Raw genomic sequence first — 16136 nt, 5'->3', positions numbered from 1 at the left:
CTTGCATTCGCCGCGGTTGACAATGTTTTCTTTGGGTAACAATCTGCAGTCAACCACACGCTCAGCTTTAAATTTGCGGTGCGACACATTAGCGTTTATGTCATCGTTGTCCTATATAGCTATATCTCCTTATTTAATAAGAAAGTTAGCGAATTGTTCAGTCAATACATTATGTTCATCGAAAATTAATTAATTCATTGATTGTATATAATAGAACTGTATGATCCGAGTTCAGAATTATAGTATGTCTTTTAGGTAGTTCCTATTTTCAGAATCGGGGTGAATTTTCCTGGCTATTAAAGAATCATTTGAGAATAAAATAAGAACATACTTTACTTTGATAACTTGATGAACGAGAAATATCTGAATATTATCAGCGGCTTGATATTCTTAAAATAACTTCTGTCAGTGTTGTCAAGAGACCGCAGTGAATGGTTGTAGCAACGGTTTACTTCCGGTCTCTCGTTTTTTCTTAACTTTCCTATTGATTGTCAACAAACAGGTAAAACTTCGCGAAACCCTTGTTAAATGCTCCATCATTCTTCACATATGAAATAATACCCCTCTCATTTATTTTAAAGAACTTCACAGAGAATGCATACCTCTCTTTCAAACTCTAACAGGTGCCCGTGTATAAAAGAAGAATAGCACCCCTTAAAAGCAACGGCCACCTAATCAATGACAGCAAAGGGAAAGCAGAATTACTGATCAAACAATTCAGCTCAGTATTTACAAGAAATAAAGACAAAACTCTGCCAACAACATCAAAGCACATAAAAAGCATATACATAAATACAGATGGAGTCGAAAAGCTGCTGAAAAAACTGAATACATTCAAGGCATCAGGACCAGACGGCATACCAAACCGTATATTGAAAGAATGCTCAAAACAACTAGCACCTGGACTTACAATGATATTCCAAAAATCCATCAACACTGGTACATTACCAAGAGACTGGCTAAATGCAAACATATCAAGTGTCTTCAAAAAGGGAGACAAACATGCACCAGAAAACTACAGACCAGTATCCTTAACATCTGTACCATGCAAGCTACTGGAACATATAATCTGTAGACATATACTTAAACATCTAGAGAAGCACAGAGTACTTACATCACTAAACCATGGCTTCAGGTCAGGCTATTCCTGTGAAACCCAACTGCTAGTCACACTACACGACTTCATGAAAGCCTTCGAGGCAGGAAAACAAATTGATGTAGCTATACTGGACTTCTTCAAAGCGTTTGACACTGTGCCGCACAACAAACTACTGCACAAAATGAACGAATACAGTATAAGAGGACCACTAAACAAATGGTTGGAGATGTTCCTAACCCAAAGGAAAATGAAAGCTGTCGTAGATGGGGAGGAATCAGAAGAAGCTTCAGTTGACTCCGGTGTGCCACAAGGTACAGTACTAGGACCCCTTCTCTTCCTCTGCCACATAAACAACCATCCAGATTCAGTACAATCATCTGTCAGACTTTTCGCAGATGACTGCCTCCTGTACAGGAACATAAATAGTCAACATGACCACACACTCCTACAACGAGACCTCCAAAACCTAGAAGTATGGGCCACAAACTGGGGCATGCGCTTCAATGCAAAGAAGTGCTATATACTTAGCATTAAGAATAAAAGCCAGAAGATGCACAGCCTAGACGGACATGTACTACAACAAGTCCAACACAACCCATATCTAGGCTTACAAATATCAGAAGACCTAAAATGGACCACGCACATCTCAAATGTTGCCAAGAAAGCCAATTCGACACTCGGCTTTTTAAGAAGAAATCTACGCTTCTGCCCAAAAGATTGCAAAAAGACCGCATATATATCATTAGTACGATCAACTATGGAATATGGTGCCATAATATGGGACCCATATACACAACATGATATAAATCAATTGGAAAGAATACAACGCAGAGCAGCTAGATTCATCACGGGCGACTATAGGTCTAGAGAAGAGGGGTCGGTCACCAAAATGCTAGCCGAGTTAGATCTAGACAACCTACAAACAAAAAGAACAAGTCAACGGCTAGTATTTCTGTACAAAGTGGTTGAGGGGTTGGTCCTAGCTATTAATCCTGACGATTTTCTTGTTAAAAGTAAACCTTAGAGGAAAATCAAACCTAAAACATTTGACAATTTTGTATGTGCCAATATAGTGACAAATTCAGTGAAGCACAATTCTAAGGCACTAGATACTATTCCAAGCAACACCGATCCATATAAGAACTCTTTCTTCGTCAAGAGTGTACTACATTGGAACCCACTAGAGGATCGTATTGTATGCGCAGATACAGTTGAGAGCTTCACGGCTGCTCTCCAACACCGCCAATAGGTGTCTCTCTCTCCCTTTGAGTAAAAGCCAGAATTGGTATCTTCAACGTATACATACAGATACAGAAAGATACCAAAGGGACAGTTTAGTGGGGCACTGTCTTCCTGCGGATAAGTGTTCCAGTGTACTAGTACTCTAAAGTCCTGCAACTACGGTAGGCTAGCACAAAGCAGTCAAAATTTACATACACCGTTTGTTTTTGTTTTTTTTTTTTTTTCACTTTTCTTTTTTCTAGTACATACAAAACATCCCACTAAATATTTTTGCAAAACTCACATACACAAATTTAGGCTTATTGTGGTTTATACATAATATTTGGCATATAAATTCACATACACAATTTGGCATATCAAAATTATCCGCTCTTTACTTGGCTGCTGGTGTACCAGGACAACATTGCTGCCGTTCACTGCTGTTTGCTTAGCCAAGCTTTCCTCCTGTTCTTACTTCCGGTGGCTCAGTGTTTAAAAATTATTTATTTATTTTGTTTTATTTTATTTTCATTTTTATACAAAATTATTTCTATATTATTTTATTATATTTATTTTTATAGTCTTTAATTATTTTTAATTATTTTATTATTTACTTAATCTTAAATTTTTTACTTTTTTTATTCATTTATTTATACAAATTTTTGCTTTTTAAATTTTAGTTTTTATTAAACTTTCTTACCATTCTAAATTATTTAAATTACCACATGGTAAAAATATGAATTATTTAATGCCCAAAAAAGCGCAAGCCAGGGCCGACCTTGCAAGGGCTGTATAGCCAGTCAAGGTCGTTAAAAACTTCCATTTGTCAAAGGGATAGTCAAACTCGTTAATCTAAAACAAACTGACAACGCCATGGCTAAAAATGAAAAAGACAAACAGAAAAACAATAGTACACATGACACAACATAGAAAACTAAAGAATAAACAACACGAACCCCACCAAAAACTAGGGGTGATCTCAGGTGCTCTGGAAGGGTAAGAAGATCCTGCTCCACATGCTGCACCTGTCGTTTTGCTTATGGGATTACAAATCCGGTAAATAGTCTAATTCGGTAGGTCAAATTCATGAATAGGAAGGGAATTGTAGTTACGACGTAAGGAACATATCCGATATCATTTGTGAAACGGTTATTCCATAACGGTCAACCAACTCGTGATGGCGTCCGTAAAATTTACAAAGGAATGATTTCAACTTCACCATTTGGAACTCTTGGTTTAATAGCTTCCTTGTGAGCAGTAACCCTCTATCAAGAAAATCATGATAGGAAATGCAAGCACAGGAATATCGTATCAATTGGGAGATATATACCCCGTATGCAGGTGCTGCTGCAATGTTGCTACTTAGAAATGGAAAGTTCACAATTGGAAAGCTGAAATCATCTCTTTTGTCGTAAAGTTTTGTCTTCAACCGACCCTCATTGTCAATTTCTAGATGTAAGTCAAGATATGAAGCGGACTTAACTGTATCTGTAGTATCCTTTATCTCCAATTCGATGGGATAGATGCGATCCACATAGTCACCAAATTTTGAATTGTTTAGTGAAAGAACGTCATCTATATAGCGAAAAGTAGAGTTAAAGGATATTGCTAACTTCTTATCTTTCTTCCTAAGAAGTTCCTGCATGAAGTCAGCCTCATAATAATAAAGAAACAATTCAGCAAGTAGAGGGGCACAGTTTGTTCCCATTGGGATGCCGACAGTCTGTTGAAAAACACGTCCTCCGAACGTAACAAATATGTTGTCAATAAACGTATTTACATTATTGGTATTCAGCTGAATTTTGCCACTGAAAAACTTAATAGATCTTCTCCAAATAACCTTCTGACGTCAACAAGCAACAATCACTTTGAAATTGTTGTGAATTATTACTAATATGAGGCAGGCATTACCTGTAAATGGGGACGAATTCTGTATGAATTATTTTTTGTAACTAAATATTTGTTAAAAAAAAGAAAAACGAAAATACCGTAACTTTTCCGATTTTGGGTATGTTGTTAGCGATTTTAGTTGTGACGTTATTTAAGTTATGACGTCATATGCAAATCCATGTAAACAAAGAAGGGCTATCATCAGGTAACGTTTTTTCATATCAAGGAATTATTAAAAATGAAATTGGTATTGTGTTCCTTCCTATTTTATACTAGACTGATAAATATATATATTTTACTCAAAGTTTTATACAGAAGAGACCGGAAAAAGGAAGTACATTGTAGATATTTGCGCAGATGGGGGAATTCAAAACATGACATAAAAAAAATTGAACGATTTTAAGTTCAGTAGTACAATGAAAATTTGGGAAAATTTTCCCAATTTTTATTTAATTGATTTTCTACTATTATTGGGGACTTCGTTCCCATATTACTATAAGAGAGTGGTATAGGAGTTACTGAACATATTAGGCAATCAAACAAGTCGTCCAAATGTTTTATGATAATTTCCCAACAAAATACAATACAAATGATTCGGTACATAGAATTGGCTCATGTTACATGAATCTTCATTTCATTTATATGTGGTTTTAATATTATAATTGTCTGTATTTGGATCATGCCTCTATTGTGCTCTTTCCAATAAAATATTGAAATTGAATATAACAATCCTCGAATTAATTTCTTAAAGATTCTTCCGGTAACTGTTTTCAAGGGGTTTTAAAGGCTATGATTGGAACAACGTAGTGAACTTTTCAAGTCGTTGGAGTAGGTGCAGTAATTGACTAAACTTCTTGCCGATATGACCAGGTGCCAATTTAACTACATGCTAAACATGCCAAAGAGACTAGAATTAAAAAAAGTCTCCTTAGTGAAACCATGAAAACATCGATGTATTATTTAGCTGCCACCTCCTAAATTTGTTTCTTATTTCAAGTCACAAGATAAAAACGATTTCTATATCTACATGTATTACAAAATACCTTTTAATTTTACAATTAGCTTTTGTTTAGCTGCAGAATCGTAGTCCTTCTGTGATATTTTTTACAATTTTCAGTTCACAAATGTAAAAAACACTTTAAGGACCACAAGAACTACATATGTATCATGTTCCATAGCTATCTTTTATTGTGCTTTTGAGTTGCTATTATTTTAGTCATTGATAGACATCCAACATTTCATTTTTGTGGAGCCTGCAACTTTTGTTGCAGAAAGCTCGTCATAGTGATAGTGATCCGGCGGCGGCGGTGTTAGCTCACTTCTTAAAAGCTTTATATTTTAGAAGGTGGAAGACCTGGATTCTTCATACTTTGTATGTGTATGCCTCATGTTACGAAGTTTCCGTCAGTCACATGTCCAATGACCTTGACCTCATTGTCATGGTTCAGTGACTTCTTGAAAAAAAAGTTAAGATTTTTTGTAATGTTAAATTCTCTCTTATTATAAGTAATAGGATAACTATATTTGATATGCGCGTACCTTGCAAGGTCCTCATACCCGTCGGACAGTTTTCACTTGACCTCGACCTCATTTCATGGATCAGTGAACAAGGTTAAATTTTGGTGATCAAGTCCATATCTCAGATACTATAAGTAGTAGGTCTAGTATATTGGGTGTATGGAAGCATTGTTAGGTGTACATGTCCAACTGGCAGGTGTCATCTGACCTTTACCTCATTTCATGGTTCAGTGGTTGTAGTTAAGTTTTTGTGTTTTGGTCTGTTTTTCTTATTCTGTATGCAATAGGTCTACTATATTTGGTGTATGCAATGATTGTAAGGTGTACATGTACATGTCTAGCTGGCAGGTGTCATCTGACCTTGACCTCATTTTCATGATTGAATGGTCAAAGCTAATTTTTGGGTTTTGGTATTTTTTTCTAATATTATATGCAATATGTCAACCTTATTTGTTGTTTGGAAATATTTTATGATCTATAGGTCAGTAATGCAGGTTTTATTTGACCTTGACCTCATTTTCACAGTTCATTGCTCTGTGTTAAGTTTTTATGTTTTAGTCTGTTTTTCTTAAACTATAAGCAATTATGAGGTCAACTATATTTGTTGTTTGGAAGAATTGTTAGCTGTACATGTCTACCTGGCATGGTTTATCTGACCTTGACCTCATTTTCATGGTTCAAAAGTCAATGTTTAGTTTTCTTGGTTTATGTGACAGTTGTAATAAAGCTTTATATTTAGGACTTTCAACATAATATCAATGATTAGTAAAGAAGGCGAGACATTTCAGTGTGTGTACTCTTGTATTTTATTCTACTAGATTTTAATACATTTTTGTTGTGTAATTTGGATAAAAGTAGGAATATATAATTGATGTAGTCAAATATTTGTATTTTCAGATTTAACCATGGCAACAGAAATCGATATGATTACTAAAAAGCCTAGGACAGCAAGAGATCCTTACACCACACTAACAGATACACAGATTGGTAATCTAAAAAAGGTACAACAAAAAATTATCTTGATATATGCATGTATACATATTTTTTTTTTAAGGTGTTTCAAAAAGAGAGACAACTGATACACAAGGGACATTCAAACTAAAAATCGAAAACCAACAGATACATGTAAACAATACACAAATGTAAATACAGTTACATTTCAGTATAACAACACAATGTTCATAGAAAATTAGAGACTGAGCAACACTAACTTCTTTGAAAAACCTGATGTGATTTCATGTGCTCCACAAGGGTTAGCAGATCATCTATTTAACTGATAATTTCCATAGTAAGGTGGATCTACTTGCATTAGCTGATTTCACCATATATCTTATACTGTCTAGGGATACCTAGTGACTGTGAGCAATTTTGATTTTATGCATATAAATTTTCAAAACACTATAGTGCTTCTTAAAATTTGATATATTCATAGAAACCATTTATTGCAAGAAAGTTGGTTAATACAAACATTATTTAAGTTGTAATTTTCTCGAAGGTTTTTTGGATATCATTGAAATATTTGTTGTCTTTGGTTGAAAGTTATACATGTTATAAGCATTAAATAAGTTGAATTGGGAATATATTTTAAAACCACTTCTGTTTGTCTGCCATTCTTATTCCATTACATATATAATACACTGAAATGTTGTCTATAACACAAATAAATATAGATTTTATTACACTACACCTTGTTTATTTAATGATTGAATTATATATATATAAAAACTACATGTACAAAATATATCTTAATTTTTTATACAAAGTACTCTTAGAAAAAAAAGTATTGCTCTCTTAGTTTTATAAAGTCTTAATTATTTCTAATAGAAGTTTTATTGCAGATGTCTTTTTGCATTAAAGTGACCAGAAGTTTTAATTTAATATCTGTTTGTATTAAAGTGACCAGAAATTTTAATGTATCATATTTTTTTGTAGGATCCCTCAGCCTTTTTTATGACCAGTAAACCTGAGAAGGCCTATCCAGATAAAGGATGGACTTTGGACAGATATGCCACATGTACCAATGAACATTTGTTTAGAGGTCACCTGTCACAACCTCATTGCTGGATTGACACACAGTGGCAAAGAGATCCAGCTAAAGACCACAATAATAGTATATTAGGAGCATCACAAAGATGGGGACCTGATAAAGTTGGTTAGTGATCAGTCTATAAAAGCAGTGTTTCTGCAGGCAGTCATTTTTTTCTCTCACAATTATCAAAAATAATTCAATTGTGGTGATAAGAAATCATGATCGGTGAAAGAGTTTGTCGAAATAATTATAACTTTAAACTTCAACCATCTTTTTTTAATTTTTTTTCAGGTTTTTCCGCTTATCAGATAATACTCAGATTTTACCTTGAACTGACATATTTCAATTTTGTCAGAAAAGTAAAATAAAAAAGATGAAATTTACCCTTTACAGATTGAAGTATCAAAAATGATATTGTACTTAGTTTGTTAACTGGGCCCTTGTTAAACTATTAGTGATTAAACATTTTGTGGGTATAATAGCAAAAATTCTGAGAAACCTAAAATTTAAAATGACTACTCAGCAAATCAAACTGTTCACATCAATGCAATAAATATCCAGACCAAATATAAAATCGTTCTTTGATAAAGAATTAAAATCAAAAGTTTTCAAAAAATGGATTTACAGACAGACAGCAGGGGCTAATCCAGATATTTAAAAAAGGTGGGGTTCCCAACCCAGGATAAAGGGGGGGGGGTCAAACCATATGTCCCCATTCAAATGCATTGATCGGCAAAAAAAGGGGGGTCCAACCCCCGTAACCCTCCCCCTGGATCCACTACTGGACAGATAGACAAACATTTAAATATAGTTACATGTATGACTCTCTTGTTTTATGTGTGTAAAAGTAAATAAGTGTCATACTTTATGTTTTTCAGGAGTGAGGACTGTTCAACATTTTAACAGACCAGAAGATCCTAATAGATTTGTCAATACAGAGCTATACAGACGACAGAATACAAACAGACCAGGAACAGTTCACATGAAACATGGTCGACCAGGGGAGGGGTACTACTTAATGAGGAATCCAAGTAAGTATTGTAATCCAGACAGGGCTAACAAAAAAAATAGTTGAAAAGAATTTTCTGTACCTATACCCTAGGCCATTTCATATAATTTTTCTGTCATTTTTGGTTATTATTATTAGCCCAGATTGTATCTCCTTTCACGCTCAGATAATCTTTGAAAATAATTAAGTAAAAGAAATTAAGGTTATTAATAAATCTCATGCATGTACCTACATATGTAACTTTTGGTAACCATGGTAACCTAAACAGAATTTTTTTTTTTACCTCATGTATTTTTCGTTTTGTATCATTACATCTTTTACATTTTTAAATAATGATAACTTGTAAAAAAGAAGTTGATTAAACTTTTCATAACTGGTATACATGTAGCTGTAGCATATATATGTTCAATTGAAATTGACAATGCATCTAACCAAACAACCCTGGCCTGCTGCTGAGTGCTGTTATAAAGAATATCTAGAACAAAGTAGTGAAAATTATCTATGATAGATCAAATAAGGCTCTTTTTACACCTGATAAATAAATAATAATCATTTAGAACTGAAATAGAGACTGGAGCAGGGAGGTACATATGTAGCTAGTTTACAGAGAATAATTTAGGAAAAGTAAATTAAATTTATTTTGCTCACTTGAAGAAGTTTTTTGGTTATTTGTTGGCTGGTTCAGACTCACCTTGTAGTGTCCATTTATTCATTTGTAAACATTTTGATGAAAGATATCGTTATAGATGGTTGAATATGAAAATTTACACAGGTATGATTAGAAACAATATTTAAGCTAAAATTTTAATATCTCAATATATTTGAATGCATGATTACAATTTACCTTTACATAAAATCACAATATTAAGGTGCATGATCACTGCTTTTTCAGACAGAAGCCAATTTAAATCACTGAAGTATTATGCTATTACATAATATTAAGTAACTGATTCATTTGATATATTTTAATAGATATATCTGCTCAATCTTTATAGGAAAGATCTTTCAGAGAAGGTATTCTAAATCACAATAAAAATGCATCAAAGCTTAAATTTATGGTTATGCATTTGTTAGTTTTGGTATTGAATTAAGTAATAATGCTTTTAAGTTTACACTTCATGAAACCACCATGCCAACACTTATATCAGTATTTAGAAAAAGATTTATGAAATCACTACACAAATTAATGATTATATTGACATTGTGCATGTTATGTATTATTTGAATTCATTATGATTCGAATATTTGAATTCAATTACTTTTGTTTGAACAGCAGAAAACTGTCTCAAATACAGATTTTACACATAAATTACAGGATTTCCTGCCATTCTTAGTTAAATTTATCAAAATACTGCCATGGGGAGTTGCTGTGGCATGCCTCTTTTTTTCTTACATTCTCATTATTATTCATGTCTATAAAGTTCACTTTATCTTTGAGTTGTACCTTGTAAAATACACAATTTGAATTAATTCAATGAATAAACCATTAGTCAGAGTCTGGATTAGTGGGGCATCTTCATATCAAAGTCCTGAATATGCATGAAATATTTGCCACTGGACGTTAAGCAACCAACAATCAATCAATCAATCATATCTGTAACTATAATAACTCTTGATGAAATTTATAGACTGAGCAAGTGTTGGAAATCACATGAATGACTTATACAGTACCGATATTGTTGCAACCATATAATTCTTACATATGTGAATCATAATTACCATTGTATCACAAATGCCATGATTCATAAATTCCATAGGATCACAAATACCATTGAATCACAAATTTCATTGAATCACAAACTCCATTGGATCACACATATAATTTAATCACGAATACCATATGCATTGATTCAAATTTCATTGGATCACAAATTTCATTGGATCACACATATAATTTAATCACAAACACCATTGATTTAAATTTCATTAAATTTCAAATTTCATTGAATCTCAAATTCCATTGAACCTCATATTCCATTGAATCACAAATTCTATTGGATCACAAATACCTTTGGAGTTTGGATTACAAATACCATTAAATCATAAATACCATTGAATCAAAAATACCATTGAATCAAAAATACCATTGAATCAAAAATGTCTTGAATCACAAATACATTTGACTATTCTTTACAGATTCCCAGACATGGTTTGGTTCCACAGTTCCACTAAACAGAACGGGTATATTACAAGACATTAGACCTAAAACAATCGGTGAATATGAGGCAATAAGGAACCAACACAAATCTCAAGTGTTAGAAAGGAAAGGAAAATATCCAGCGTACTCAGAATATACAGATAGCATTGGTTTGAAAACTAAATTAGTGCCAATTATGACAACGTAAGTATAAAAGTCACCATGGTTATAAGCCATAATGATTTAACAGAGCAATATAATGCTCCCTCTTTAAATACATGTATTTTTTAAACAATTAAATGCTAAAATGACAATTTATTTATATGATATAAGTAGTTTATAATGAAAGGTTCAAATCAATTATTTATTGTTATTCATTAATGAGTTTATTTGAAACAAGCTGCAGTATAAAAATCCTATTGAAAATTGTTATCTGCATTCAAATTAACACTTTAAATTACCTACAAAAATGAAATCTCCCTCTGAGGAAAATTTTGTAGAGATATTTGACAGTTAAGATATTTCAGGTACATGTAGTTCAATCTTACTTTTTGCAGTTGAATTATTTTATATGTTAAAAAGAATACAAGTAACATTTAACAGAATCATTTCTTTTGCTTTTAAAATATTTAATTTGTCAGTATTTGTTACTTTTGACCCATGAAAATTAAAGGTATCTCCCTTTAATAATGGAGAAAAAAAGAAATCCTGTTCTTTGAAGTGTGAAATTTGATCTCCTTGTGAGGCGAGTGAGAAGACTGAATGAAATACATGATTTGGATTTTGTCAGCAGCTGTAAAATGATTAGATCAAGATGATAAAAATAATGATGAATAAATACTAGATTTATCTCATGGAATTTTAAGTTATCTCCCTTTTATAATTTAACATTGGCTTTCCTCCAGCCAATCTTTTGTTTACTAGACATTTTTTCCTATTAGTTTTGATATAATTTAAATCCACTGTATTACAAACTTAAGCAATATTTTACAGACATATTTTGTAAAATGAAAAACTAAATGAAATCGTTTTTCAAATTTCAAATTTATTATGTGTGACAATGTCTTTTAAGTATTTTTTTAAAAGAATACCCTGTTGTTGCAGAAAATAGAAGGATATTGTTTGATCTCACGAAGCACATTATTGTTTACTCAAAGCCATTGAAACAAAGTAGATAATATATACAAAATGTACATTATCTAAATGCTACTTTTCATATATTAAATTTCAATATATTATAATTTTTTTAAATGCAAAATCTTACATAGGTGACAGATTTTATAAATTTTTGTATCAGTACATGTACCTCCTAATAGATTTAATGATATATTTATAATCATGTCATACAGGGATGCTTTTACACCAGAATTGTTTGTCAGGTAAAGTCAGCACAATAGCAAGCTTTGTGTGTATTTTATTTTGAGCAATGCAATATATGATTACGTTAGAAATGAGTTTTGACAATTCCTGCTAGAATATCATAAAATAATGTAAATATAGGAATTGCTATTATTTCCAATGATTAACAATAGCCTTACCTACCTTAAATTCCCCATTGATGAAATAGAAATTATCAAGATTTGAAACTTACCCTTTTAATATGGATTTGACTTTCGTTTTAAGAGCTGTTTACATCAAATAAAATTTAACTCAAGTATTCAGGTTAATTTAAACATCCATGGATGTTTTTATATTTTTTGGTTGATGGTAGCAGATATTATAAGGTTATTCAAGAAAGGTCACTTTGGACACATCTATTTGAAAATTTATGATTTAAAACCCTGATATCTTAATTAACAAGTTTATCCCTCTCCTTTAAAAATTTTGCAGAAAGTTGTGTTCTTCATATATGTTATATGTGACCTCATCAGGCATGGTCACCTTTTATCACAAGGTCACATGGGGAAGTCAGAAGAAACCAAAATAATTGGATGTCATAAATGAAATTTCAACCAATTATTTTCTCCCCAGAGTTCCTCTATAAATGAGAAATATTTTTCTCATACCAATGGACATGTGTGAAAATAGCACGAACAAATAAATAAATGATCTAATGAATGTATGAATAGCCACTGGTAATGGCACAAAGTTCACTATATTTTATTGCTTTAATTGCACTTTGTTTTGAATATTTGCAATTATTTCCACCAAACTGCTTGTTTTTTGTCAAACCTATACCACATAGTCAGCTTGAAATTAAGTCAGGCTTGAAATAAGAAATTAATTCTTACGGTAATAACGAATATGTCAGATGGAATACATGCAGCCATAGATGTTATGATTAATTATGAAACGAAACATTTAAAACCATGTGATTGTTTTTTTTGTCAATCAAAACTATAATTGAATTTTATGAAACATCTTTGAAACTTTATTATTGCCAAATATAATGCAGATCTTTCTTGTTGCCACTGAAGCAGTCAAGCAAACTATAGTTTGCAGTAAATAAATTGTTGATTTAAATTACACCACAATTTCAATTTTATGATTTTGTAAAAGCATACGTTTTCACAGGGAATTAGTTATCAAATTTAAAAGGAGTACATAGTCATAAATATTATTCTTAAAACTATTTAAATGTAAGTTGTAGCTAGATTTCAAGGTGTTTTGCATTGTAGGAATTTGAAGATTGATTATACCAAACACATATATTGAGGCATAAAGACCTTTTTTATGCCTACGCCAAAGATGGGGGAGCATTAAGATTTTATCCTTGTCTGTACGTTACCCTCCCTAATTGGTTTCCCTATTCTAACATCTAAAATAGTTTTCCTGGGTAAAATATTTTTGATTTAAGAAAAAATAAATCACCGATTCATAAAGTAGGGAACTGCATGAACTCTAAAAAGAGAAAGAGGGACAGGGTTTGAGTCTCCTGCTATGTATGGCTCACTTGTCATATTAATCCATTGTATAAAGTCAAAATATCAAAATATCAAAAAATAGGATACAATCTGTAAAACAACAAATAAAATCCTTGTGAAAGTCAAATAGAGATTTACTCATCAAATTCTTCTTTTCAATTAAAAAGCAACAACAAATTAAAATATATAGTATTTATCAAATATACATGTAATTCAATTTAGATCAATACATGTATCAGGTCAGGTTATTTATTTAGTTGATTTACAGAACCAAATTATTAACCACTATTAACATGTTCTTATCCTGAAAAAAAACATCAAATATTTGCCACTGGAGATTAAGCAATCAATGATTATCCTGTTTAATTGATCTGAAAGCAGAATGATACTACTCTGTCAGAACTTTCAAGTTTTGTATTTAAAACAATTTTCATCATATTTCAGACGGCAACGGAGGAAGATGTACCTAGAAGGAGAAGTCTAAATAGCCGAAGTAGGATGATTATATTCACTGTTAATTGTTTTAGTGCACGAGTCAGTCTTGAGACAGGATTAATATGTCTGAGAATTCTCAAAATACTGATGATACATTTTAAGCATTATGTATGTTGAGTATATGTTAAAATGTAATAAACTAGGGAATGAGAGAATGACAATTAGGAATAATTTACAGTAAAACCTGTCTATAATGAAGCCTTTTATACATATTATTTGGTTGTAATTGATAGTTGTTTGATTTAGACAGTTAAAATTATTACAGGTATATTATTTATCTTGATATTCAAGTTTAATGCAGACAGGTTTCCATATAGACAGGTGTTACTGTTTAAAATCATTGTCCATTAATTATTGAAAGTAGAAATTTGATATTAACAAATATTTTCCACCATGTTGAAAGGCTGTGATGTTATAATTGCCCACTGTTAATTGTTCTCTATTACTAGATGACTTTGTAAGTGTTCACATTGTGAGCCTATTATTTTGCATTACTTATATTTAACTTAGATTCTAACTTCAAGATGACTATGATATTTCAAAGTTATATGTGAAAATCATCTTTTAATTTTATAATGTATAACAGATAAAATAGGAAGTGCTGTTATAGTTTTATATAAAATACTATTTCATTTTAAAGAAATATATCCCTGTGATGTAGCTTTAAATTGTCATATTATTTTTCCATGAATGTTTGTTGGACAAATGTGTATCATGTTGCTTCATTATCACATGGATTAGAGACCCATTAGGGTAGGAAATGAATAGCAACACATGTAATTTGTTATTGTCTGTTAGCCAAATAAAAAAATATATTTTATGTTTTATTATGTTTCTATTTTGTTTTAATATAACGTTTTGACATTCAACTCTTCAAAGTGTTAACTTGTGAACTAAGTGGTTGAATTGGCTAGGTATAAGGATAGTTCCCACATGTACTTGTCTCAGATTTTTTTTTTACTATATACCCTTAATATATTAAGGTATATAGGAATTTTTTTTCTGAGACAAGTGCCTGTGATAGTTCTTTGCTTTCCTCTACTGCAAAACCCTTGACAACCTCAAATGTTTTTAAAGTGCCAGTGGTATCCATTCATTTCTTAACGCATCTGAAGACCATAAATAGCAGAAGGGAAAATAAGGCAATATTGAGTTATACAAGGTGCAAGTGTTACCATGGTCCCATCAAACTATGACAAAATTTTATATTTTGTAACATTTTATTAGGACACCTTCCGGTGGCAGGTTGCCCTATAATGATCAGCCCCTGTCTGTCTGTCTGTCCGTCCATCATTATCTAGAGAACCATTATTTTTCCATACTTTATACTTGACATTTTATTATCCAATACCAGAGGGTGTGTCATAATGTTTGTACAACTTCCATTGACTTCCTAGGTTAAAGTTAAAGGTCAACATCTTTGGTTTCTGTTAACAATCCCGTGTCCAATGTGTTAACAATCCCGTGTCCAATGGAAAGGATCATGTCCCCTAGGCCTTTTATCTTGTATACGGTTATGATTTCAAAGTTTATACTTGACATGTATATTAACCAACACCAGAGGGTTTGTCATAATGTTTGAAAAACTGCCTATGTCAAAGTTCAAAGTCAAAAACTAGGGTTTCAGTTGGCAACTGCATGTAATACGATAAAGATAGAGTCGGCTCTATATCTTGGGAACTTTTATGATTTCAAAGTTTATTCTTGAAATTGATATTAATAAACACCAGAGGGTGTGTCAAAATGCATGTAAAAATTCCTTTGTCAAAGTTCAAGGTCAAAAACTTTGGTTTCAGATGATAACCCCATGTTCTATGGTAAAGTAGTGATCATGATCGCTCCATATCTTGACAACCGTTTTGATTTGACTTGAA

The 16136-nt window shown here is 32.0% G+C and overlaps 1 protein-coding gene across 2 annotated transcripts; it reads left to right on the top strand.

Moving 5' to 3' along the window:
• Positions 1-347: 347 nt before the first annotated feature.
• On the top strand, positions 348-15082 carry LOC134692076 (uncharacterized). Of its 2 annotated transcripts, XM_063552441.1 has the most exons (7): positions 348-502; positions 6626-6729; positions 7661-7880; positions 8636-8788; positions 10903-11107; positions 12253-12282; positions 14212-15082. In XM_063552441.1, exons 2-7 carry the CDS (start codon positions 6634-6636, stop codon positions 14249-14251), a joined length of 744 nt encoding a protein of 247 aa, XP_063408511.1. In that variant the 5' UTR covers positions 348-502; positions 6626-6633; the 3' UTR covers positions 14252-15082. The 2 variants fall into 2 exon arrangements, with proteins under 2 accessions (XP_063408511.1, XP_063408512.1); XM_063552442.1 differs by lacking the exon at positions 12253-12282.
• Positions 15083-16136: the final 1054 nt, after the last annotated feature.

The sequence above is a fragment of the Mytilus trossulus genome, chromosome 12 (genome assembly GCF_036588685.1).
Source record: "Mytilus trossulus isolate FHL-02 chromosome 12, PNRI_Mtr1.1.1.hap1, whole genome shotgun sequence".
NCBI classification, from domain to species: Eukaryota; Metazoa; Mollusca; class Bivalvia; order Mytilida; family Mytilidae; genus Mytilus; species Mytilus trossulus.
The sequence above is the reverse complement of the archived record's forward strand: the minus strand, read 5'-3'. Positions and strand labels throughout refer to the sequence as shown.